The 23,086-nt window shown below is 38.7% G+C and overlaps 2 protein-coding genes across 5 annotated transcripts; both read left to right on the top strand.

The window, feature by feature from the left end:
- Nucleotides 1-717: 717 nt before the first annotated feature.
- On the top strand, nucleotides 718-16,024 carry LOC306763202 (UDP-N-acetylglucosamine--peptide N-acetylglucosaminyltransferase 110 kDa subunit). 4 transcript variants are annotated; one of them, XM_079249947.1, is made up of 22 exons: nucleotides 718-1,084; nucleotides 3,195-3,375; nucleotides 4,406-4,649; nucleotides 4,785-4,853; nucleotides 8,208-8,324; nucleotides 8,422-8,501; nucleotides 9,033-9,228; nucleotides 9,320-9,460; nucleotides 9,556-9,656; nucleotides 9,805-9,958; nucleotides 10,248-10,349; nucleotides 10,478-10,675; nucleotides 10,997-11,155; nucleotides 11,279-11,368; nucleotides 11,655-11,780; nucleotides 11,886-12,056; nucleotides 12,165-12,281; nucleotides 13,435-13,605; nucleotides 13,799-13,951; nucleotides 14,051-14,303; nucleotides 14,420-14,543; nucleotides 14,626-16,024. In XM_079249947.1, exons 1-22 carry the CDS (start codon nucleotides 1,048-1,050, stop codon nucleotides 14,804-14,806), a joined length of 3,165 nt encoding a protein of 1,054 aa, XP_079106073.1. In that variant the 5' UTR covers nucleotides 718-1,047; the 3' UTR covers nucleotides 14,807-16,024. The 4 variants fall into 4 exon arrangements, with proteins under 4 accessions (XP_079106073.1, XP_079106075.1, XP_079106074.1 ...); XM_079249949.1 differs by having other exon boundaries at nucleotides 3,225-3,375; nucleotides 14,626-16,023; XM_079249948.1 differs by having other exon boundaries at nucleotides 10,478-10,657; nucleotides 14,626-16,022.
- Nucleotides 16,025-18,478: 2,454 nt separating this feature from the next.
- Nucleotides 18,479-23,084, top strand: gcna (germ cell nuclear acidic peptidase; the record flags this gene model as incomplete). Its single annotated transcript, XM_079250178.1, has 12 exons — nucleotides 18,479-18,568; nucleotides 18,634-18,733; nucleotides 18,807-18,873; nucleotides 18,984-19,033; nucleotides 19,111-19,174; nucleotides 19,278-19,348; nucleotides 20,755-21,171; nucleotides 21,263-21,428; nucleotides 21,529-21,673; nucleotides 22,319-22,457; nucleotides 22,568-22,772; nucleotides 22,859-23,084. The coding sequence occupies 12 exons, from the start codon at nucleotides 18,479-18,481 to the stop codon at nucleotides 23,082-23,084; spliced, it is 1,740 nt and encodes a 579-aa protein (XP_079106304.1).
- Nucleotides 23,085-23,086: the final 2 nt, after the last annotated feature.

A 23,086-nucleotide genomic window follows, 5' to 3' on the forward strand; every position in this document is an offset into this window, starting at 1 on the left:
TATATATATATATATATATATATATATATATATATATATATATATATATATATATATATATATATATATATATATGTATATATGCATTTCAGGACTGATTTTATATATATATATATATATATATATATATATATATATATATATATATATATATATATATATATATATATATATATATAACTATCACATTCCTCTTCTTTTATTTTAATTTTCTTTTAATTAAAAGTTTTAAAATTGTTTAAATGAGTGCTGTAGTTCTGTTTAAATATTTATTTTAAAATCCTGCGTGAATATAAGTAGATTTTCCTGATCTGACATAATAAATAAATGAATGAATAAATGCAAGAAAAGTAACCCGATTGTTTTTTTTCCCTTTAATGCGCATCTCATACAACGATACCTTCCTATTCAGGCCATGTTGAAATCGTGAGGAAATTCAGTTGCTTTCTTCGAGCCCCAGCGCCACTATTTCCTATGTGTCTTACTGCACCATTGTGTTCATCCGCGCAATCGCATTCGTGAGGATCTGACTATTCAGAGGTAAAATTTCAGATGCATAATTGGAAGACCGTACTTTATAAATAATTTCTTTTACTTTTAGACGGATTACTCCATGTATTACAGTTTTCATTATTTCCTCTGTAATGGTGATAGCTGGATCTAGTTTTTCTTAAAAAAAAAAAAAAGTTCCACCCATTTCGCCATTTTATGTTCCATAGCAACACTGCTATGAAAAGAAAGCCAGCTAGAACCTTAAAACGGCATCACACGACACTTCAATGTATTACATATATATCGTGTCGACTTTATTGATTAATTGGCTTTAGGATAATGCAATAGTCACTGCATGTTGTTTTACTCAGCGCTTTACGAAGTCGGTAGAGGCACAGATTTGGTAAGCTAATTATCCTTAGCTTGCCACACAACGTGTTAGCTTGCCGCAACCGAACAAGGCGAGAGGCAGTCGCATCTTTTTTCTTCTCTGAAACTGTCCCCCCACAAGAAGACACGTTGACGACCGCCGTGCAAGACACGAAATCTGAGGAGATGGCGAGCTCAGTGGGAAACGTGGCTGACAGCACAGGTTGGTTACTTTTATTAACTAGCTCCACACGACTAGTTACCTTCCAGTGGTGGAAATGGTTGTGGGTTTCATGTGATTGCTGTTTGACTCTAAACCATAAGAAAAAAAAACACAATTGAGTAATACCTGGCGCTACATAAATATAAATATAGAATCAGGGCGTAGCATCTTAACCTATTTTTCAACATTGCAATTATTTCGTCAACCATAGCGACACTTGATATCAAATAATAGCCTAATAAGTGAACCTTCAAAACACGCTACAAGCTAAGTCGCCTTTGTTTTACGGTGTTTGTACAAAACGCGTTACTGCTGGTTGGTTGCCAAGCAAGCTACCTCTTAGAGGTTCCAATGTCGTTGTAATATGTTATAAGTTCACATAATATATGTATTTCTCGATTAATAACATGATCTTTCTTGAGAAAATGGCCGCTGGCTGCCATCCGCCATTGCCCCTCCAACATGAAGGCCCTGCAGCGTCCCGCGAATAAAACTGGCAGGTGCAGATGCTAAAAAAAAATGTTTAATGACTCTTCTTTTTTTCTTCTAATAATGCCTCCGCATTCATCCCAAACGCGATGAGTGGTACTTATATCGTCAATAAAAACATTTTGTCTGATTATAAGTTGATGTTATTGTTAATGCTTGTTGGCATTATTACGTAATTGTAGTGAAACCACGACCCGTAGAGTCCATAAATACTTGTATGGTTAAAATTTTTCGCTATTGTGTGCAAAATCTGATTTCCCATATTTTTATATTTACTGAGGCTTCCTCAGTACACTAGTCATAATTCAAGTTGGATATGTCCACAGTTTAAATCTTGAAGGTATAACTCACATAATATTTACACAGTATTTCCATTTGAACATCTAATATTTGTTTTCCTTTCTCCAATTGCGTTGTATGTATTCTTCTATTTCATGTCATTTTCTGACTTGTTCAGCTGGTCCTGCAAGTGCTAACAGTTTTTTTTTTTTACTAACTGATGTGACATACAGTTTAATTGTTATTGATATGAAGTTAAAGTCTGCCATTGCCTGATTTAATTTTTAACTACCTAGAGATTTGGATATGATCATACTCATTATAGCACACCTTTCAAAGGGAACCTGATCTATAGCAATCTTTAGGCCCAATAACAGTTGTGTTTCGAACCAGCACCTCTGTTTTGCAGAGGTATGGTGTCCATTTACTTTTTATTTATTTATTTTATTTTATTTTTTTAAGTTGAGGGTTAGGCCCAAGGGGAAATTGGAATTAGGCCATGTGTGTGTTTGTGTTTGGACATTATCTGTTCACTAATACAGACACATTTAACAGGCGTATTCACAGAAAACATTACCCATCCTCCTTCCACCTGCCTGTGTAAATGTAACCATGTATGACGTGGCTAACTGTGCGTGTTTCAGTGTGCCACTCCCTATTTGCATGAAGCCTTTTGCTAATATAATTCAGGTTTAGTTAAAAAAAATGCTGTCTGATTTTAACAAATGAAATCATTGATAAGTAGTACAATCATTTAGGATGGTTATATTTTGATGATGCTTGTTAACCAAAAAGCACTTGGTGGAGGATTAAAATGTAGAAACTTGAAAAACTGTCTTTCAGATGAAAATTTGAAAGAAAATGTGCCTTTATTTATTTATTGGTACATTTTTTTTTTATTTACACAGAAATGAAATACGACTGGATTTTGTAATAGATTACTTCTGCTTTTCTCTTAAGTAATATATCAATAAAAAAATTAATGAACTTATCATGTGTATTACAAAAAATCTTTTACATCTTTACTAGTCAAATTCAATTCAGTCAGTCTGAACCTAAATGAACTTCTTTTGACTGTATACTGTATAAAACATAAAATATAAATATAGTACAAAAGTTTGGATTAAAAAGTGAAATTACTCAAATTTCCCCTTATTTCACCACTTTGTGAACCCCCCTTGTTTTTGCCCATTGCCTTATTTTCTGTTGAATTTGTCATTTTTATTTAAATGCAAGCATTTTCATCTTTTTTTTTGTTTGTTTTCATTTGTCTGACTTTAATTTCTTCCATCACCTCTAACGTGTTGTTTTCCCCCCTCCTTGGCTTGTGTTGGTGCTCCAGAACCAACAAAACGTATGCTTTCATTCCAAGGGTTGGCTGAACTGGCACACCGGGAGTATCAGTCAGGGGATTTTGAGGCTGCTGAGCGCCACTGCATGCAGCTGTGGAGGCAGGAGCCAGATAACACAGGCGTGTTGTTGCTTCTGTCCTCTATCCACTTCCAGTGCAGAAGACTTGACAGGTAAGACGGGGGTAGGTAGTGGGCGAGGAAAAGACATAACCTACAGGTTGTTAAGAAAGTTGCGGAAAACAAACATCTGGACTTGGGGTTCCTCTGAAAATATAGAAATGTCTTTTCTGTTTTTCTGATCAAAATAATATTCTTTCCTAAAATGAATTTAAACGCAGTCTTGGTGGTGACACATTCTTGTTTTACAGGTTCTGATGTGAGGGTTTAGGGCCTGGCAAGTTAGTTATAACATCATGTTTACCTTGTTTTAATTTATTAAATGTATCTGTTACCAGAAGTATTGAGCTAAGTGAAGCTAAATTTGGTTGTTTTTGTTGTAAGCAAATACAAACAGCAGAAAATACAAACAGGGTCACTGTAATAGTTAACCAAATTAATTAAAGTAAAATTACTTTGCTGTAACCAGTGGAATTGTATGCGATGGCCAGAGTTTTTAAGGGCTGGGATATACTTACTGTTAGCAATTTGTCTGCATATCATGGCTGCCTAGCGTTCGTTTGGCATGTAGACTGCCTGAGTTTTGTGTGCGAATTGCAATATTTACTTGAACGCTACATGCAGTCATGCAAACAAGAGCATGAACATGATCTTGTCGATAAACACAATAGTGGGTAGTTGTGCAGAGGATCAGAGATGTACTCTTCAAACTACTGGTGGTATGATATTTTTCCCCTGTTGCACAGTGAACAACACTTGTGCCTTTACAGTTGGCAATAGATTGATAAGCTGTTGTTTACGGAGATGCCCTGGAAATGCAATATGATTGGCAGATTGACGTTTTCATTATTGGAAAGTCCCAAGTCCTGTGTACTGCCTCTAGCAGTGACCAGCAGTATTAAACGTTTTGGTCGCATCAACCTTTCGTTGTTTGCAGCAGTGGAATGTTGCCATGCACGGTTGTATACACAGCAAGTATATCCTAGCCCAAAAAAGTTGGTACTTTTCAGGTCCTGCATCTTGCATTACGTTTTTCCTAGCTTCAGCCTGGAGTGACTCTTTTGCAACCGTTCTGGCCACACAGGTCTGCTCACTTCAGCACATTGGCCATCAAACAGAACCCAATGCTTGCCGAGGCCTATTCCAATCTGGGGAATGTCTACAAGGAGCGTGGCCAATTGCAGGAGGCCATAGAGCATTATCGCCATGCACTGAGGCTGAAGCCAGATTTCATTGATGGCTATATCAACTTGGCAGCAGCTCTGGTGGCAGCAGGAGACATGGAAGGAGCAGTGCAGGCTTATGTGTCTGCATTACAATATAACCCGGTATGTCGCATATAAATATCCTTGGATCCATATGATAATTAAAGCAACAAATTTTATTGATATTGGTACTTATATAAATAAATAAATATATATATATAATATGTGTGTATATATATTTTTCCCTTTTTCCCTCAGGATCTCTATTGTGTGCGTAGTGATTTGGGCAATTTGCTTAAAGCTCTTGGACGTTTGGAGGAGGCTAAGGTATGTCACAGGAGGATGGCTTTTATATAGGTGTGGTGTTTTGTTGTAGATTATTCTTTTTTTCTTCTCTATAATTTCATTTATTTTTTTAAAAGTACCTTCTGAGGTCATAGTAATAGTTTCTTTCACCTTTTTCACATTTTAAAAACGAGTCCCTTTTTAGATCAACCTTTTTGACTAAGTGAAAGAATATGATGGCATCTTCTCAATTCCCAGAGTTGCTGCAAGTTTCAGCCACTAACTTAATAAAGTTCTTTTAAAGCACTGGACCAGAAGGAGTTAACATATCAAGAAATATATCTTTTTTTTTTTTTTTTTTTTTAACATTTTCAACAAATTTTTAATCATATTTTCAGTTGATTACTTTTAGACAGTGTCATTTTTGTTTTTCAGTATAGTGCACACATTACATTTGTTCCTTTCCTTGTTTTCTTTTTAGTCCCACTGTCTTTTGCAGTACACTGACCTTTCATCAGAGATCAGCCCCTCCCCTTTCAGGAAGAAAGGCTGGAGTTTTTTTCTTCTTCTTTAATTCACAATGATTCAAACCTCAGTTCTGCATTTTCATATATTTCAACCTGGAGGGAAAATGCTGGCTCGGTCTTTGAAATAAATATGAACTGATGAGAAGCTAGTTTATCTTTGAAGTGCAAAAGATAAGATGGTTTCTAACCTAACTGCTGTACTCCTGTATTATATATCAAGTGTTAAGTGACAATCTTTTCTTTTTTTTCTTTTGTTATTGTGTTGTTTTCCCCCAAGGAGTTATTTCAATTTGTCACTTTTAAAAATTGTGTTCATTACAGGGGGGAAACCTTTGTTGGGTCAAATCTGATGATATGGAGTTGTCCTGCTGGTTACAGGCCATCTTATTTCATGCTAGAGGGGGATGAAGGAGTGTGGAGGAGCATCAGGGTGTCACAGGCTCCCCAGCTCTGTCGCTCCACCCCCCGCGCGCTTGCTGAGGATTGGTGGAGTGTGCGCGCTCAGAGCTGTCTTCCTGACCGTTCAGCTTCATTGAGTTCAGGCTCAAGCACTGTCCTAATGTGCTTTTCATGTGAAAGCGCATTTTCTTTTGACTGGTTTGCAGTCGTTTTCTTCTTAACTAGATATCTTGCTTCCTGATATCCACTGCTCCCAAATTGCATGTTAAATTATGTAGGTTTTTAGGTGTCTTCCCTCAGTGCCTTACAATATTTGAAGTGGTGTCAGGCAGACAGCTCACGATATGTACTCCACCGCCTGCGTCAGATGCTGGGTTAGAAAGTCAGAAGCACACGCAGCAACAGCGATGACCTCTTCATTTCAGAACTGTGGAGGATTCTAGATACAAGTAATTAAACCACAGACTTTTTTCCCTACCCATTGGCCAGGATTCAAGAAAGCAGGCCAGGATAAAGAAATCAAAGTTTTAAAAATATTTCATGAAAATGCTAGATTATTAAAAGAAAACAATGATTAATATTTCTTCCCTTTTCCTTCAAATATGTAATATTCCCAAAGTGGGATCAGTTCATTTGGGCAAGATCAAGCCAGTAACTGCCCTCCTGTAGTTTGATTTGAAACCTGAATTGAAGGACAACTGGAAGTCTGTCCGCATGTCACTGATAAACTGTACACATAAAAAGCCTTTCTTCCCTCCCAGTTACCCTTAAAGCATTCCCTTTTTATTTCATTTGAAATGAAACATTCATTGCATGACTGAAAACTAAGAATAGTGTTCTAGTTTTTATTTGTTGTGATTTGGTGTTTTATTTCCATATTAGAAATAATGTATTGTTTTGTAAACTTTTACTAACGATCTTGTTTTCTGATTTTGTCTCTTTTGGTTTTTCCACAACTGATATTGTTATTTAGAAGGTTTCAGGTGGGTGACACTATTCCTGCGTAGGTGCCTGGCGGAAAGGAACACTAGGGCAGCCTCAGTCCTCTCCTCTTCTTCCAGCCATCTGTGACCAGCACTCTGACAAAGTCCAAAAATATGGTAACGGGTTTGTAACTGCCAACAAAAGAAAAACCACCTCACTTCATGCTTGAGCTCCTCTGTCTTGTGGCTTCCTTTTGAAGAGCAAAAGAAAAGAAAAAAGTAACAATTTACAGTAAGAATTACTTAAAATATACTAATTACCCAATTTTATATTAAGTATAAAGAAACTTGGATTTGGAAGCTATAATCATGAAAAACAAGTAAGAACCCTCTAACTCTTACATGTTGGTTATTTTTCCTGTTTTGTTTTGTTTTTCCCTTCTTTATTTGGAGTTGCAGCGTTCTGATGATGCAGATAGTGCGCTGTGAGTCTGCAGTAGCGCAGGGGCTGCGCAGCGAAATCCTTCAAGCGACCAAATGGCGGAAAGCGCAAGCATGCAACCCCACGCCCCCTTCATTCCCTTTGGCCTGTAGGTTGTGGACCTCTCCCTGCACAAATCCAGCCTCGCTCCCAAGTGCACCCAAACCTCAGACATAATTGGCTTTTGCATCCAAACATTTTGTCCTTTTAAAGTAGATTAATTCTATCATTAGTGGGACTTAATTATATACTTGTAAATTCAATCAGGTCTTAAAAAATTTTGCCACCTGTTTATCCCTCAACTTAACTTAGTCCCTTTTCCCTTCTGAGTTGATATATGGGTATCGAGTGTGTGCTAGTCTGGTGATGCAGATCATCTGCCAGGGGTTGTTGGTCTGCGGCTTTTTCACATGGCCATTCAGCAAGCGCATCAGCGAAGTTGGACTTTGCCAGCTGCAAGGTCATGCAAACTGCGTTAAATGGTGCATTGTGGTTGTGGCAATAGACCCACACAGCGCGCTTGCGTTTGTTGCGCATGCATTACAGGGACCGTCACCTGCACAAACTGGCCAGCATCCAAGGTTGTTGGATACATAAACATTGAAAATGGCTTTCATGCAATTATTGATAACTATTCTTTGTTTTATTTTCCAGTCGTCATGGGTTAAATAATTCAGATGGATTGATATAACATGACCAAAGCCAAACTTTTCCCCTTATTAATGGACCACCATATTTGGTGACACTGTTGTAATAACTGCAGGATGAGGGCCTATGTGTAGGTGTTGGTTGGATCTGCGCAGCGTAGGAAAAAGCAATGCAGCTTTGCGCAGCAGACTTGCGCCAGCGAGCCCGTGCTGTAGACTCACTTTTTGCCCTCATGGAGAATTGTTACTAATTTTGTTTTCTCTGCCTTTTTTTGTTTTTGTTTTGTTTTTTTCTTACTTTTACTCTCAATCTACTTGTTTTTATTTTACAATCCCCCTCCTCCCCTCTACAAACTATACCTCTCCCATTCTACCTCTTGTCCTCCTTTCCTGTGGTTTTCATTATAAACCCACTGAAGGCTTGTTACCTGAAAGCCATTGAGACTCAGCCCAACTTTGCAGTGGCTTGGAGCAACTTAGGTTGTGTATTCAATGCCCAGGGAGAAATATGGCTTGCCATACACCATTTTGAAAAGGTAACTTAAATCCCCAATTTGTAACATTGTTCATCACTATCCTGTTTTGGCACAAACGTGTATCGTCCTGTGTTATAATCTTGGCTTCAATTTGTAGGCAGTGACTCTGGACCCAAATTTCCTTGACGCATACATCAATTTAGGCAATGTTTTGAAGGAAGCCCGCATCTTTGATAGGTGAGTCCTAACATGACAAAACAGACTATGATTTTCTTTTTCCATACACGAGCTTACATTCATATGTAAGCTCTTGTGCTTAAGTACACACCTCACCACACCCTTTGAACTTAACAGTGACTTAAGAGCAGTCAGTTTCAGTATCTCCTTGTCTGCGTTTTGTAGCTGCTCAACAGGAAGAAGCTTGCTTATTCGAGCTTCAACCACAGAGGTGTTTGAACAGTGGCCTATCTGTGTATGTTCTTCCCGTGTATACATGGATTCTCTCTAGGACCTGGCTTCCTCCCACTGTCCAAAGACATGCATGTTGGAATAATTGGTCACTTTAAATTCTCCCTAGAAGTGAACGTGAGCATAAGAGGTTATTTGTGTCTCTGTATTGACCCTGCAATGGACTGGCGACCTGTCCAGGGTGTACCCTGTCTCACACCTGCTAAATTCTAGGGTAGACTCCAGCTTACCTGAACCCTGATTTGGAATAAGCAGTATAGAGAACAAAATGTAATTTTTATCCCTGTTTTTTGTTTCTAGAGCTGTGGCTGGATACCTGAGAGCCCTGAGTCTCAGTCCCAATCATGCAGTTGTCCATGGAAACCTGGCTTGTGTCTACTATGAGCAGGGCCTCATAGATCTGGCCATTGACACGTACCGTCGTGCTATTGAACTGCAGCCCCACTTTCCTGATGCTTATTGCAATTTGGCAAATGCTCTAAAGGAAAAAGGAAATGTAATTTGTATTTTATTTTATAAATTCTTTAGATTTTGTCTGATTATGTTGGTGAGCATCTGCTGATTTTTACTTCTAAAATGCTATTCAGGTGTCTGAGGCAGAAGAGTGCTACAACACAGCTTTGCGTCTGTGCCCAACTCACGCTGACTCCCTTAACAACTTGGCCAATATCAAGCGTGAGCAAGGCAACATTGAGGAGGCAGTTCAGCTCTATAGAAAAGCCTTGGAGGTGAGTTAAGTTATATAATTTTACTTTAGCTACTGTGCTTTCACTTACAGTAAAACAACTAAATACTGTTTATCTTCATAACTCTCTTTGATTAGGTGTTCCCAGAGTTTGCAGCAGCTCACTCCAACTTGGCCAGTGTCCTACAGCAGCAGGGAAAACTCCAGGAGGCTCTCATGCACTACAAGGAGGCAATCAGGTCTGTTAATAATCATAGACTATGTCTGACTTGAGTCCATTTTTACATGACACCTTTTTAGTTTACATAACTGCATTTAAGTCAGTTTCTTGTATTTAAAGTAAGTGGTTTTAATTTACAAAAATTAAACTATTTTATTTTGTTTTAGAATCAGCCCCACATTTGCTGATGCATACTCCAACATGGGAAATACACTGAAGGAAATGCAAGATGTACAGGGAGCACTGCAGTGCTACACTCGTGCCATCCAGATCAACCCGGCTTTTGCTGATGCTCACAGTAATTTAGCCTCTATCCACAAGGTAGGGGACATGTTTGGATTTAGTTTGCTTGTTATTCCATTAATTGTTTCATAATTAAATCACATTGCCCCATTGCCTGTGAAGTTCTTGACGTGCTGAATGTTCCTGTACATGTAAAATGAATAGAGGCACATCTATATCAAATAAAATACGAAATATTGTATTTTGTAACTGATCCATGGGAGTTTAGATGATATGGTTATTAAATATATCTCAATCATGCTAACTGTTTTGAAAGTAGGCTACATTTTTTGCAACTTCTAATCTTGCATTTTGATGTGTTTGTTAGGATTCTGGAAATATCCCAGAAGCCATTGCATCCTATCGCACAGCTTTGAAACTCAAGCCAGACTTCCCAGATGCTTATTGTAACTTGGCACACTGCCTCCAGGTGTGTAATGGCTCTTATATATTTTTTTAACATTATTATTATTAGCCATTTATTTTTTTGCATGTAAAATCACTAGTACATTTTCTGGATGTCCTTTTTATTTATTTATTTATTTTCCACTTTTCCAGATTGTGTGTGACTGGACAGATTATGATGAGCGGATGAAAAAGCTTGTAAGCATTGTGGCTGACCAGCTGGACAAGAATCGCTTGCCTTCGGTGCACCCGCACCACAGCATGCTTTACCCACTCTCTCACAACTTCCGCAAGGCCATTGCTGAACGCCATGGGAACCTATGCCTGGACAAGGTACACGCACTGATCGAAGCAAGTAACTTCTAATTTACAATTTTGGGGATGGGTGTAGGGTAGCTGGTGACGATGGTGTCTGTCTGGGGGGGTGGGTGAGCAAGGTAAGGGATGAGCAAGACATTTTATATATTATATTTTTACTTTGTTTAAAGGAGCAAAAAAGCAAGTGGTGATAGTTTGCTTTGATTGGCAAAAGGCAAGAGGATGAATCAAATTTTTTGATTTTATAGCTGAAATTTATTTGAATCCCTGATTGTCCATCTTTCAGACAACTGCTTCCAATAAAAAAATAACTCCTTCCATGGTTGTAGTCTCATGCTGTTGCTTTTTACACAGATAAATGCACTGCACAAACCTGCGTATGAGCATCCCAAGGATCTGAAGGCCAGTGTTGGGCGTCTTCGCATTGGCTATGTCAGTTCTGACTTTGGCAACCACCCGACTTCCCACCTGATGCAGTCTATTCCTGGAATGCACAATCCTGAAAAATTTGAGGTAGGCTTTTGTCTAAGTTATTTTGAATTATACACTTGGCATGTTTAATTATGTTGCAATGTGTGGTTTTGCAGTAAAGTAACTGAATGACCTTGTTTTATCTCCCACCCCTTCCCCCTTAAGGTGTTCTGCTATGCACTCAGCCCTGACGATAGTACCAACTTCCGTGTGAAAGTGGTAGCAGAAGCTCACCATTTCACAGACCTCTCACAGGTAACTTTCTGTAAATTTAAGGTTTTTTTGTAATCTTTGTATATTGTCTTTGTATATTTACAGCTCTATTAAACTTTTGAATAATGTGAGATTTTAAACAACTGCTTTAAGAAGATTACCTGATTTGAGTTGAGTTTTATTAAGTAATGCAGTAGTTCTCTGAAACTGTATGTATCAAAATAAACCAGACGGCATTCTAGGGATAGGCACTTGGCTACATAATCTGGATGATGGGGAATGAATTGACACAAAAGTGTGTTCACAAAGTCTTGCCTTTTGACTTCAGATCCCTTGCAATGGCAAAGCTGCTGATCGCATTCACCAGGATGGAATCAACATTTTGGTCAACATGAATGGCTACACCAAGGGAGCTCGAAATGAGCTGTTTGCCCTTCGCCCAGCTCCAGTTCAGGTAAAACTCCAGTGTATCCATGTTGTAACAGACAGCAACACTTCGATGGTTATACTGAATTGCAATACAATATGTGTAAACTTGACATTTCTACCTATTTATCAGGCTATGTGGCTTGGTTACCCTGGAACAAGTGGGGCTCCCTTCATGGACTACATTATCACTGACAAAGAGACTTCACCTTTGGAAGTAGCAGAGCAGTACTCTGAGAAGCTTGCCTACATGCCCAATACCTTTTTCATTGGAGATCACGCCAATATGTTCCCTCACCTCAAGGTTTGTGCATCCTCCCAATGCTGCCATTTGAATCCACAAACTTAATGTCTTAATAATGAAAACCATAAAATATCTACAACATTGTGATGTTTTTTTTCTTTCACTCAGAAAAAGGCAGTGATTGATTTCAAATCAAATGGACATATCTTTGACAACCGGATTGTTCTTAATGGGATCGATCTGAAGGCCTTTTTGGATAGTCTGCCAGATGTCAAAGTGATCAAGGTGAGTAAAGCTTCTTCCTCTCAAGGTTGCAAGAACAAGAATAAAAATGTGTTTTCGTCTGGTCCATTCATACTCCATGAGAAGCTTCGTCTGCAGTGAGGAGGGATCACAGCAGGCGGTTATGTCTGACCTTAATGAACCCTACAATAAAACCTGTTATTTCATATTTAACGAGAAACTTCATCCCCAGAAGGGTGGGTTGTGCTCACCTAGCTCTGTTTTTTAAAACCACATGTAAAAATGTTTTTACTTTTTCACCACCTTGATCAGTTGTTTTATCAAAACAATCTGTTTACTTGCAACAGCAAAAATGAGGAATCTGCAACTTTCCACTTCATGCTTTTCTGTGTTAACCTCTTATGCTCACCTCATATGTCCAACCAGTCATACGATACCACAAAAAAGAAACATCTGCCAGCCTGACGTGTCTGTGTTCACACACGTCCACAAGAACAAAATGACATCGTTCTTTTTTCGGTGCCTTGAACTGAAAAAAAGTTCTCGCTTCTTGTGGAATATGTAACAAGCTTTAGAGATATTTCCTGAACCGTGAATAACCATGTTAGTTGAATCTTGATAAAAAAGTAAACATTGTCATCTGAAATTGATAACTTTGAGTCACAATGACATAATGTCCCCCAGCTACTAATTTTGTTAAATGTCATTTGTGCACATAAGACCTTATGCTTTTTTTATTTTTATTATTATTAACTTGGTATATTTGACAGGAGACTTTGTACATTCATAGGCATTACTATAACTGTACCAGAGTTAGCCAAATTACTGTTGAGCATCTGCAATCCCTGAATGAGGAGAGAAAAACGCAGCAAAACAAATAGCAAGATAAAAATTTCACACATAATGAAACAGTGAAGAGATGGATAAATGGATAGATAGATACTTTATTCATCCCGGGGGGGGGGAATTTAGGACATACATGAACATACAAATATACTATATGTAAACATAAAAAAAAACTGGCTGTGAACAGTTTAGAATACAGTAAATGACTATGCTGAACAAAATACTAACATTCAGTTAAAAGCATTCAATACACAATACTATCATGACATAAAACGGACTGTTGTAAACATAAGCATTTGATGTTAATCTAACTCTAAGTTTATAAATTGAAATTTTCCTTTGTGACCAGATGAAGTGTGACAACAACCAAGATGCTGCTGGGGACACAAATGGAGCTTTGTCCATGCCTGTAATTCCCATGAACACAGCAGCTGAAGCAATAATCAACATGATCAATCAAGGCCAAATTCAAGTCACAATCAACGGCTTCACAGTCAGCAATGGCCTTGCCACCACACAGGTGTGTATGAGTTGGACCTCATTGTTTTTTTTAATGCATATTTAGTGATTGCATGGACACAGTCTAGTCATACAAAATCATAGTAGAACTGTAAGCTGAATAAGCCGTGTACTAATTGATTCCATCACTACAACGCACAGTTAAAACATGCTGGCAAACATTAAAGGAAATTTGTTTGCATTCATAATTTTAGATAAATAACAAATCTGCAACTGGGGAAGAAGTACCACGCACCATTGTAGTAACAACTCGTTCCCAGTATGGTCTCCCAGAGGACTCAATCGTCTACTGCAACTTCAACCAGCTCTACAAGATTGATCCTCCTACTCTTCAGATGTGGGCCAATGTAAGCTAGGCAGACAATCCAACACAATGTGTTGCGTAACCTGTGCTTGACAAAAGAGTTTTGTGTTTTACAAAATATTCTGGTTCTCTGTCCTTTCAGATCCTGAAACGTGTGCCCAACAGTGTGTTGTGGCTCCTCCGCTTCCCTGCTGTTGGCGAGCCTAACATCCAGCAGTATGCACAGAACTTGGGTCTGCCTGCCTCTCGCATCATTTTCTCTCCGGTCGCTCCAAAGGAAGAGCATGTGAGGAGAGGCCAGTTGGCTGATGTGTGCTTAGACACGCCTCTGTGCAATGGCCACACTACAGGCATGGATGTGCTCTGGGCTGGAACTCCCATGGTAACCATGCCAGGTAAGGATACTGGAGTACTGAAGGTGTATTTGTGATGATGGTCACATTTTTAAATAGCCATCTTAGCTACTCCTGAATAAGTCAACAAGTCTGTTTTAATTTAAACCTCTTTGTAGGTGAGACCCTTGCCTCCCGCGTGGCTGCCTCGCAGCTAAGCTGTCTGGGCTGCCCTGAGCTGATTGCCCAAAGTCGCCAGGACTATGAGGACATAGCAGTCAAACTGGGCTCTGACATGGAATAGTAAGTAAACATTTAACTGCTTATATAGAAAATAAAGTTCTTCCTGGGTCAGCCTATAATTGTGACTCTTCGTCTCCTACAGTCTGAAGATGATCAGAGCACGTGTTTGGAAACAGCGAATCTGCAGCCCCCTTTTCAACACCAAACAGTACACAATGGACCTGGAAAGGCTTTATCTGCAGATGTGGGAGCACCACAGCAACGGCAACAAACCAGAACACCTAGTCAAACTGCAGTCAGTAGAGACCAGTGAGACAGCCTGAACTTAAAGAACACTTCTTCTTTGTCTCAAAACTGTTTTTAACCATTAACAGCAACATTATTTGGTCAGTTTCCACTCCAGTGCCCCTCCTTGAATGACTGCCTACATGTGTCATTTGCTCTTAATATGGGACTCCTAATTGCAAGGAGCCTACACATGTTCACACTTGTCCCAGTTACACGAAATCACTCATCTGCATTTCCTGAGCCAGATTGAGCCTGAAATTTTTCAGGCGATTTGTCTGAGACTCTTGTCCTGAAACACTCTGTGTATTTGGTAAGCATGAGAGGATTGTGAATGCCCTGCTATCCCTTCACTACTTGGAACAGTGGACATTTCTTTTTTTGTGTTGGTGTGCACACAGGACTAATTGCGGCTTGTGGAGAGAATGCCCAGCCGATGGTACTTTTCGATCTATTTATAAATGGATAAAGAGTGTTGTGAGTTTTAAAAGGACATTGTTGCACCATTAAAATCGTAACTGATGCAAGTTTCATCTGCTTTAACATGCAATTGTAAAACAACTTAAGTTTTGGTTCTTCTCTGCTGTCCATAAATGGCTGCAACAAGTAGTTGTACAAGATTTGAAGAATTATTCTGTATGACGACTTCTTCCCCTCAGCAAATGCCAACTTTTATTAATTTTGTCAATCAAGGAACGTGTAGTTATCGTCTTTTTTTAAATGTGAGAATAAGTGGATTGTGAAGAATTGGGACTAAAAGTAATTCAGGTTATGGCAAAAAGATTAATTTAGTAATGATGTCAATGCTATTGAAAATAATTTTGTTCTCCCTAAATGACAAAAACCCTGGAACAGGCTTGGTAAGTATTTTCTAAGCAGTTTTTTTTTTTTTGTTTTTTTATTGTCCAACTGTATGCTGTCAGTGATGCTGCAAGTCTCCACATATAATAAAAATAGAGATTGCAAAACAGTTGTAGCCTAAGTTCTTTGTTGGCAAATAAGAATGAAACCTTAATGTTTATGGCTGTGACAAGACTAGAGTTATTCGTTTTTTTTGTTTTGTTTTTTTTAAACAAGCTCTGACATTGACATACTGGTTTTCTCATTGCCAGCATCTGCCAGGATTATCCATTGTGCCCACAGATTGCATGCAATAGTTATGGAGACAGGAATATAGGTAGTAACAAAGTAAGGATTTATGTTTCATTGTTTTTGTCAGTCAATTTTGCGCGATTAAAAAGTGTAATTATTTCCCGATGAAATGGTGTCATATTTGTAAGGAAAAATCATTCCTCTTGACTTGTTGACTTGTTTTGAGCTTTTGTTAACCCAGGTGGGACAATCTGATGCCTGATTTGTGCCTGAATAGCAACCTGCGTTAGCATTTGGATTATAGGGTCCAACTGGAGAATATGTGAAGGATTCTGAGCTGATTGCACCCAGCTCTGGGAGAAGGCAGGGTTACGGGTGTGGGGCATCATCAGTGGGGGGGAAATCTCAGTGTAAAGTGATGAAGATTATATTCTGCACCAGTGCCCGTCTTTCTGTCCACATTCTGCAACTGTACTCTATCCTTCAAGGTGACTATGCTTGCATGCCTTCAAGGTAGGATTTAGCAGAAACTACTTTGAGAATTTGGAGATGGGAGAGGGTGGTATGGCCTGCCTGTTGTCATAACCCTACTCCTGTAATTTTCAACCACTTTCCTGTGGCACACTAGTGTGCCATGAGAAATTATTCACTTTCACCTAATTGGTCTAAAAGAAGAGTGGAAGATCTTAAAATTCCTTTTTCTTGTGTTTATCTGATTTCTATTCAAAATGTTTTTAGATCTTTGTAATTTTTTTTTTTTTTTTTTTTTTTACAGTTTTTGTTTGTGGTGTGTCTTGTGATCTTTTTTTCAGTGAAAAAAGTGTACCTTGGCTCAAAAAAGGTTTAAAAACACTGCTATACTCTACTGAACACTTGTGGAATCAGCTTGAGTTCATATTTGAGCAAACAGCACAGCTACACTGGCTGGCTGGCTGGACTGATTAAAAAATAAGATGCCATGTCACATCAGTATGTAACCAAGCTATAAATGAATTGTAAATGTTTTATTTTTTGTTGTTGCTCAGATCAGATTCACATTGTCCCAATAAATCACACCAAATAAGAGTCAATAGCGTAAAAAGCTGTTTGGCACTGGCTGAGAAGATTTGGAAAGTTTTCATGAAAGCAACACATACTCATCTCTGTGTCTCATTGCAAAAAAGCAGTTTCCTTTAAATGTTGCACCATTTAAAATGGGAAGCAGACTTCACAGCTAAGTAATGATACTTTATTGGATTGTTCTTTTGCATCACATTCCATAGCCATTTCTCAGCTCTTTTATTTTTAAAATCCTTCTTACGTATAAAGCCCTCCTCAACCAGGCACCACTATATAGCAAAGACCTCATAGTTCCTTATATACCAAGCAGAGTACTTCGTTTGCAGACAGCAGGCTTACTTGTGGTTCCTAGAGTCTCAAAGAGCCGAGCAGGAGGCAGAGCCTTTGGTTGTCAGGCCCCTTTCTTATGGAATAAGCTCCCAGTTAGTGTTAGGGAAGCAGACACCCTCCCCACCTTTAACACTAGGCTGAAGACTTATCTTTTTGATAAGTTCTATAGCTAGGGATGGTTAGCATCCCTTAGTTATGCTGCTATAGGTTTAGACTGCTGAGGGACATTTCCTGATACACTGAGCTTCTTTCTTTTTCTCTTTATCGCCCCCCCCCCATTATCTGTGTTGCATCATTAACATGTATGCCTCCTGTCTCAGCAGGTCTCCCTGGCCGGGAGTAGCAGTTCCTGTTGTCTGTTGTCTTTCTGTCCTCTTCCCCCCCACACAGCAGAGGTAGATGGCTGCCTGTCCTTGAGCCGGGTTCTGCTGGAGGTTTCCTTCCTGTTAAAAGGGAGTTTTTTCCTTCCCACTGTTGCCAGTGTGCTTGCTCAGGATGGGAGATTGAGCTGGACTCAACTCAATCTGTTGGTTTCCTTGTGTAGGCTATTATGAATTGGCCTTCATTATGTTTTCCCCTCTGTCTGTAAAGCGTTTTGAGATGGCATTGCCGTGATTTAACGCTATATAAATAATGTTGAATTGAACTGAATTATTTTTAATAATATACTGCTAAATTATCAAACATTTTTCAATGTTTCCAGATGTGCATGGTATTCTGAAAAAAGATGATGCTCTGGCACCATCCGGCAACAGCATTGGGAAGTGGGCGTGGTGTCATTGTTTGAAGCTTGCTCCGATTGGTCAAGATTATCTTAGTCAACTTCCGGTCTAATGTGGCACACGATTTGAATCTACGGCTTCCTGTGAATTCATTTGTCTGCTTTTTTAACTACAGAAGCAGTTTTGGTAATAATATTTCATTCAAATACATATTAATGCGATATTTCTATTTATGTATGTATATAAAATGAGGGGTTCTTATAAAGCAATACAATAAAAGGCATTACCCATCTTCTGTTAGCTGGTACGGCTAACGTTTTTAGTGAATTGCATGGGCTAATGCTAACGGTTATTGTTTTACATATTTTATTCTTTTCGATTTGTTACAGTTTAAACGTGAAAAGAATTTATGATACGTTTTAATTAACCTGCTAGATTATGAATTGCGTAATATGTGCAACCAAATGTTAAGCGTCTCAGTTTTTTTGTTTAACACAGAAGAAAACTATGAACGATGAGATCTGCAAAACCTTCGAAAGAGTTGCTAAAAAGATGGGATGGATGGATGAGGGAGGATTGGACGCAGCAGAAAAGAAGGTTTGTCAAATAAAACACTGGGGAAATGTCGAATAAGTTCACGACAAATCATTGTTGTTTTCTAGCTGATGCATATAATCGGCAAGACGCGTCACGGTGGAACAAGTGCTCTTCAGTCGACTAATGCGGTGTTCAGCAGTTCCAGCGAAGAAGAGTTTGACAGATGTGCGTAATGAAAACACACCACTTTCTCAATTGAGACTGTTCTTGAGTTTTCTCGTTGCTGTTCATTCTTTAGTTCTTGTGGAAAAGTTTACACCTCGAGCTAAAACTTCTCAGAAGCCACGCAGCGCTGCAAAGGCAAGGTGAGGAAAGCCAAAGGAAAATGTTTCCATAAAGATGCACACTGTTTTTAATTACTATCTAGCATTTCGTTGTTCTTGTAATACTGCTGATCTATTTTTTTTTTTTTTAGCTCAAATATTACTGTGGTGAGCTCAGATGACGAGGATACTTTTGAGACATGTAAGTGCAGAGTCACGTCCCCATGAAAAATCCATTTCTTTCTCTCATGACTTTTTTTTCCTCCTTGCACGTTCAAGTTCTGCAAAGAGTCAAGACTCCCACAACCAAACTAACAAAAACCAAGAGTGGAAGTGAAGATAGGTAAATTTATTGGTATTAACTCGTGTATTTCTTTGAATCACCAACACTGCCAGCAGGAATTTTAATAAGTTTTTTTTTTCTTCTACATGTGTTTGATCATCAGTCTCAAAAACTTCATTGTGGATGACTATTCATCAGATGAGGACTTTATAAAGACAAAATCAACTTTTAGAGGTAATTTTATATTTATTTTAAAAACGCAAGGCAAGTGCTCTTCTGATCAGTAAACATTCCAGATTGTACGTTGTTTAATAATATTTAAGATAATCTTACTCTATCATACATCTATCATTCATATTCCTCGTTTTTGTTTGTTATATTTATTTTTTTGCCTAACAGACTGGACCCTAAAACTGTTCTTTATAAAGGTTTTATTATAATTTTCACAAAACACACTATCCAATGGAATCTATTAGAAATAGATCAGGCAAAATGAGGGGGAAAAACTTCAACATGCACAAGTATTAACCCTGTGAAGTCCATACTTTGTAGAACTGTTTTCCTCTGACAATTACATTTGCATATCTCCGTGGTGTGTATCTCTTATATATTTCCAACCACAATTGAATAGGTTGAGGAGTCTATTGTTGTATATAGAATTAAATTAGGTTGTCTTATTTGATATTTTCAGCAGAATCATCTGCAGGTAATGATAGTTTGAAGTGTTTGTCTGATTTCATGCATACTTTGTATCTTAACTGGTACTAGGGCTCCAAGTCCTTCACTGTAGAAACCTTTGCTTGTTGAAAACTGTCTAACCTTCCATATAGGTAGACTTCAGGTGAATGGCAGCACACTCAGTGACTTAACCAGTTAATAATGTTCCTCCTCATTTTACAATGATTTTAGTTGCTCTGCCTGGCTGTCCTGCTGAAGAAAGGCTCAATTTCATGAGTCCATAGAGCTTTTCTCCCAAACCCAACTGTTTTTTTGTGAATTTCACTTTGTCCTTTTCTTTGTTCAAAAAGAGCCCAGTCAATATACTGTAGCACTCGGCAGCTATTTTAGGCCTAAGTAATAGATGTAGGCATGCTTTATGTACAGTCTGATGTGTGCCAATACAGTACACAGTGCAGAAAATTATTTGTGGAGTTACTGCTCTAACGTCATTGTTTATAGGCAATTTGCAGTTTGCACAACACAGCTGAGCAGATGGTTTCACAGAATCAGCTAGATTAATCATAATTAGTTTCTTGTTAGTGTGCAAAATTTAGTCGTAAGAATAAAAAATAAATGTTTGTGAATCCAGTTTTGATCTTTTTTTTTTTTTTTTTGGTTTGACCGGGGGTTGTATTTTCTGGAGAATCCTCAAATGCTGTGCTCACAAAGTTAATCATTCTATAATTTAGTCTTTTTTCAACTTGTAAGTAATATTACTGATGATTCAGAAGAACTATATTTCTAATTCTACCAGTTCATTGACCATATTTCTCTAATCTACTCTTAAATTAAGCTGAGGTTTAGTATCCTATTTGAATAAGTTGAGGTACTGAGATTGAGTAATACAGACTGTGAATGTACTTATAGTCTGAAATCTGCATTTGCAATTATTATAATTTCTTCTGTCCTGTGTTTTGCAGTTCCTAAGAAGAGGGATACACCAGCAGCCATGTGCCCATTCAAGAAACCGCTGTCTGAGTTTAATTCACCCATCTTTGTTAGTGATAGTGAGGAAGATGATGATAATGTTGTCATCAAGAGCACTTGGAAGCTACGTCACTCAAAGCCAAAGCCTCGGCTCAAGGCCAACAACAATACTGAAGAGGATAAGAGTGATGAAGAGAACTGCCCGCCCTCTTCGCCTTTGCCTCCAAGTCCTTTTCCTGTTCTTCTCAGCAAAACTCAAACCTCAGTGCCCTTGCCCAAGCGCATCCTTTCTGCACCTTCTAGGTTAGACGAGTCGACCAGTTCGGAGGAAGAGTTTACATCTTTGCTAGATAGAATAAAAAAGAAAAACAATCTCACAGGCACTTCATTCACACCAAAGACCACCAAAGGTAAACTCACCACTTAGATTTCCATCACAGCCTAGCTTTGGTTTTCTCTCTAGTTGTGAAATCAATTTCTTTCTTTTGTTCCTAAATGTAGAATCCACCAAGGAGCCGGCTGTCTCGGCTACTCCTCTGAGGACACTTACAACACCAAGCTCTAAATCAGTATGGGAGAAACCTCAGATTGTGAAGACTCCAGGGAAATCCTCTATCCCAGCACTCACAGTCAGTCAGTCAGAGCCCAGACACATTCCCACCAGCAGGTACATTTATCTAAACACACAGACCTAACTGTTCAGTTGTATCTTTAGCAAACTCAGTTTTCATCTATACACACACTTTTCTCACTTCATTCTCTTGTAGGGTAGCGTTGTGCAGGACTCCAGGCTGCTTCTTGCAGTCACTCACAAACCCAGGCTCCAGCTATGCAGCGAGTTTCAAGAAGAACAAAGAAGAAATGACAAGAAAACTGTACCAGCTCTACAATGCCAGTGTATTTGACAATAAGGTGATTATTGATAGTTATTTCATTCTTATATCTCCATTGTAGATTGTAAGTATTTGGTTAGTTAAACACCTCTGCAAATCAATAGTTACTGCATAGAGTAAGCCTTTATTAAACTCGTGTCTCTCTCTCTCTCTCTCATTGACCAAAGTCAGTGGTTTCCTGGCTTTTGCTAATCACTAGCTCTGGTTTGGTTTTAGACTTTACTTTGGACATGGTTGAAGGATCTTTTTCAATTAGCCTGAAAGTTTTTAAAATAAATCAAATCCATTAAATATGCATGAATAAGACAATCAATAGTTTTATAAGCCAATAAAATACGTTTGAATTAAATTCCAAGACAAGCACATTGCCAGCGCAGACATTAGAACTGGAATAATATATGTAATGTATTCCTTCTGCTTTTGAAGCATTTAGATTTCTGGTTTACTCAACTTTGGAAACTACACTGTCATGTATTACAATAACCAATCAAAAGTAAGAATTGTTCAATTAGTTTTAATATCTTTGGCTGTATCTGACCTATTACTGTATAACTTACTGTCAATGTACTTACTGTGTGTAGTGTGTATATATAATATTTTGAGTTACGTATTGTGAATATTACTTCACGTTATGTTTTCTTTGCCCTTCACTTTTATTTTGTAGCTGCCAACCGACATGTCTGTGACTTGGAATAAGAAGATGCGCAAAACAGCTGGCTATTGTATAACAGGGCAGGAAAAAGGAGGAGAGAAAAACCGCTACGCTCGCATCGAACTGTCTGAAAAAGTCTGTGACTCTGCAGGTAAAGCTTTTTTAGCAACTTGTTTATAGCAAATAATGTCCCTAAATAAACACAAGTGAGTCTCATGTTGTGGATCATATTATAGTTTTTGTTATTTTACTCCAACCCAGATCGCCTCAGGGACACACTGATCCACGAGATGTGTCATGCTGCAACATGGTTGATAAATGGCGTGAGGGATGGACATGGAGCTTTCTGGAAGCTGTACGCTCGGAAAGCCACGCTAGTGCACCCTGAGCTGCCTATGGTCACACGCTGCCACAGTTACGACATCAAGTACAAGTTCCAGTATCAGTGCACCCGCTGCCAGAATACGTAAGTCTTACGAATGTTTAGACTCAGGGTTTGATTCACCGTTTACAGACACGCTGAGCTTTTCCCTCCATCATGATTCTCCACAGGATCGGCCGCCATTCCAAGTCCCTCGACACACACAGGTTCGTGTGCGCGCTCTGCACAGGTCAGCTGGTCTTATTGACCCCTTCGAAGGCACGCACTCCCACACCTTTCGCCAACTTTGTCAAAGAAAATTATGGGAATGTGCGACAGGAGCTTGCGGGGCAGAGCCATGCAGAAGTGATGCGAAAACTGAGTGCAGAATTTGCCTCAAAGACCAAACTTAGTTAAAG

The sequence above is a fragment of the Telmatherina bonti genome (assembly GCF_933228915.1).
Source record: "Telmatherina bonti genome assembly, chromosome: 12".
Classification (NCBI taxonomy): Eukaryota; Metazoa; Chordata; class Actinopteri; order Atheriniformes; family Telmatherinidae; genus Telmatherina; species Telmatherina bonti.

Excerpts from the sequence above, each read along its gene's own strand:
- LOC306763202 (XM_079249947.1), top strand. The coding sequence starts at position 1,048 with ATGGCGAGCTCAGTGGGAAACGTGGCTGACAGCACAG. Across the intron at positions 3,376-4,405 it reads CAGTGCAGAAGACTTGACAG|GTCTGCTCACTTCAGCACAT; the intron begins GTAAGACGGGGG and ends CTGGCCACACAG. Across the intron at positions 9,461-9,555 it reads TCTATAGAAAAGCCTTGGAG|GTGTTCCCAGAGTTTGCAGC; the intron begins GTGAGTTAAGTT and ends CTCTTTGATTAG.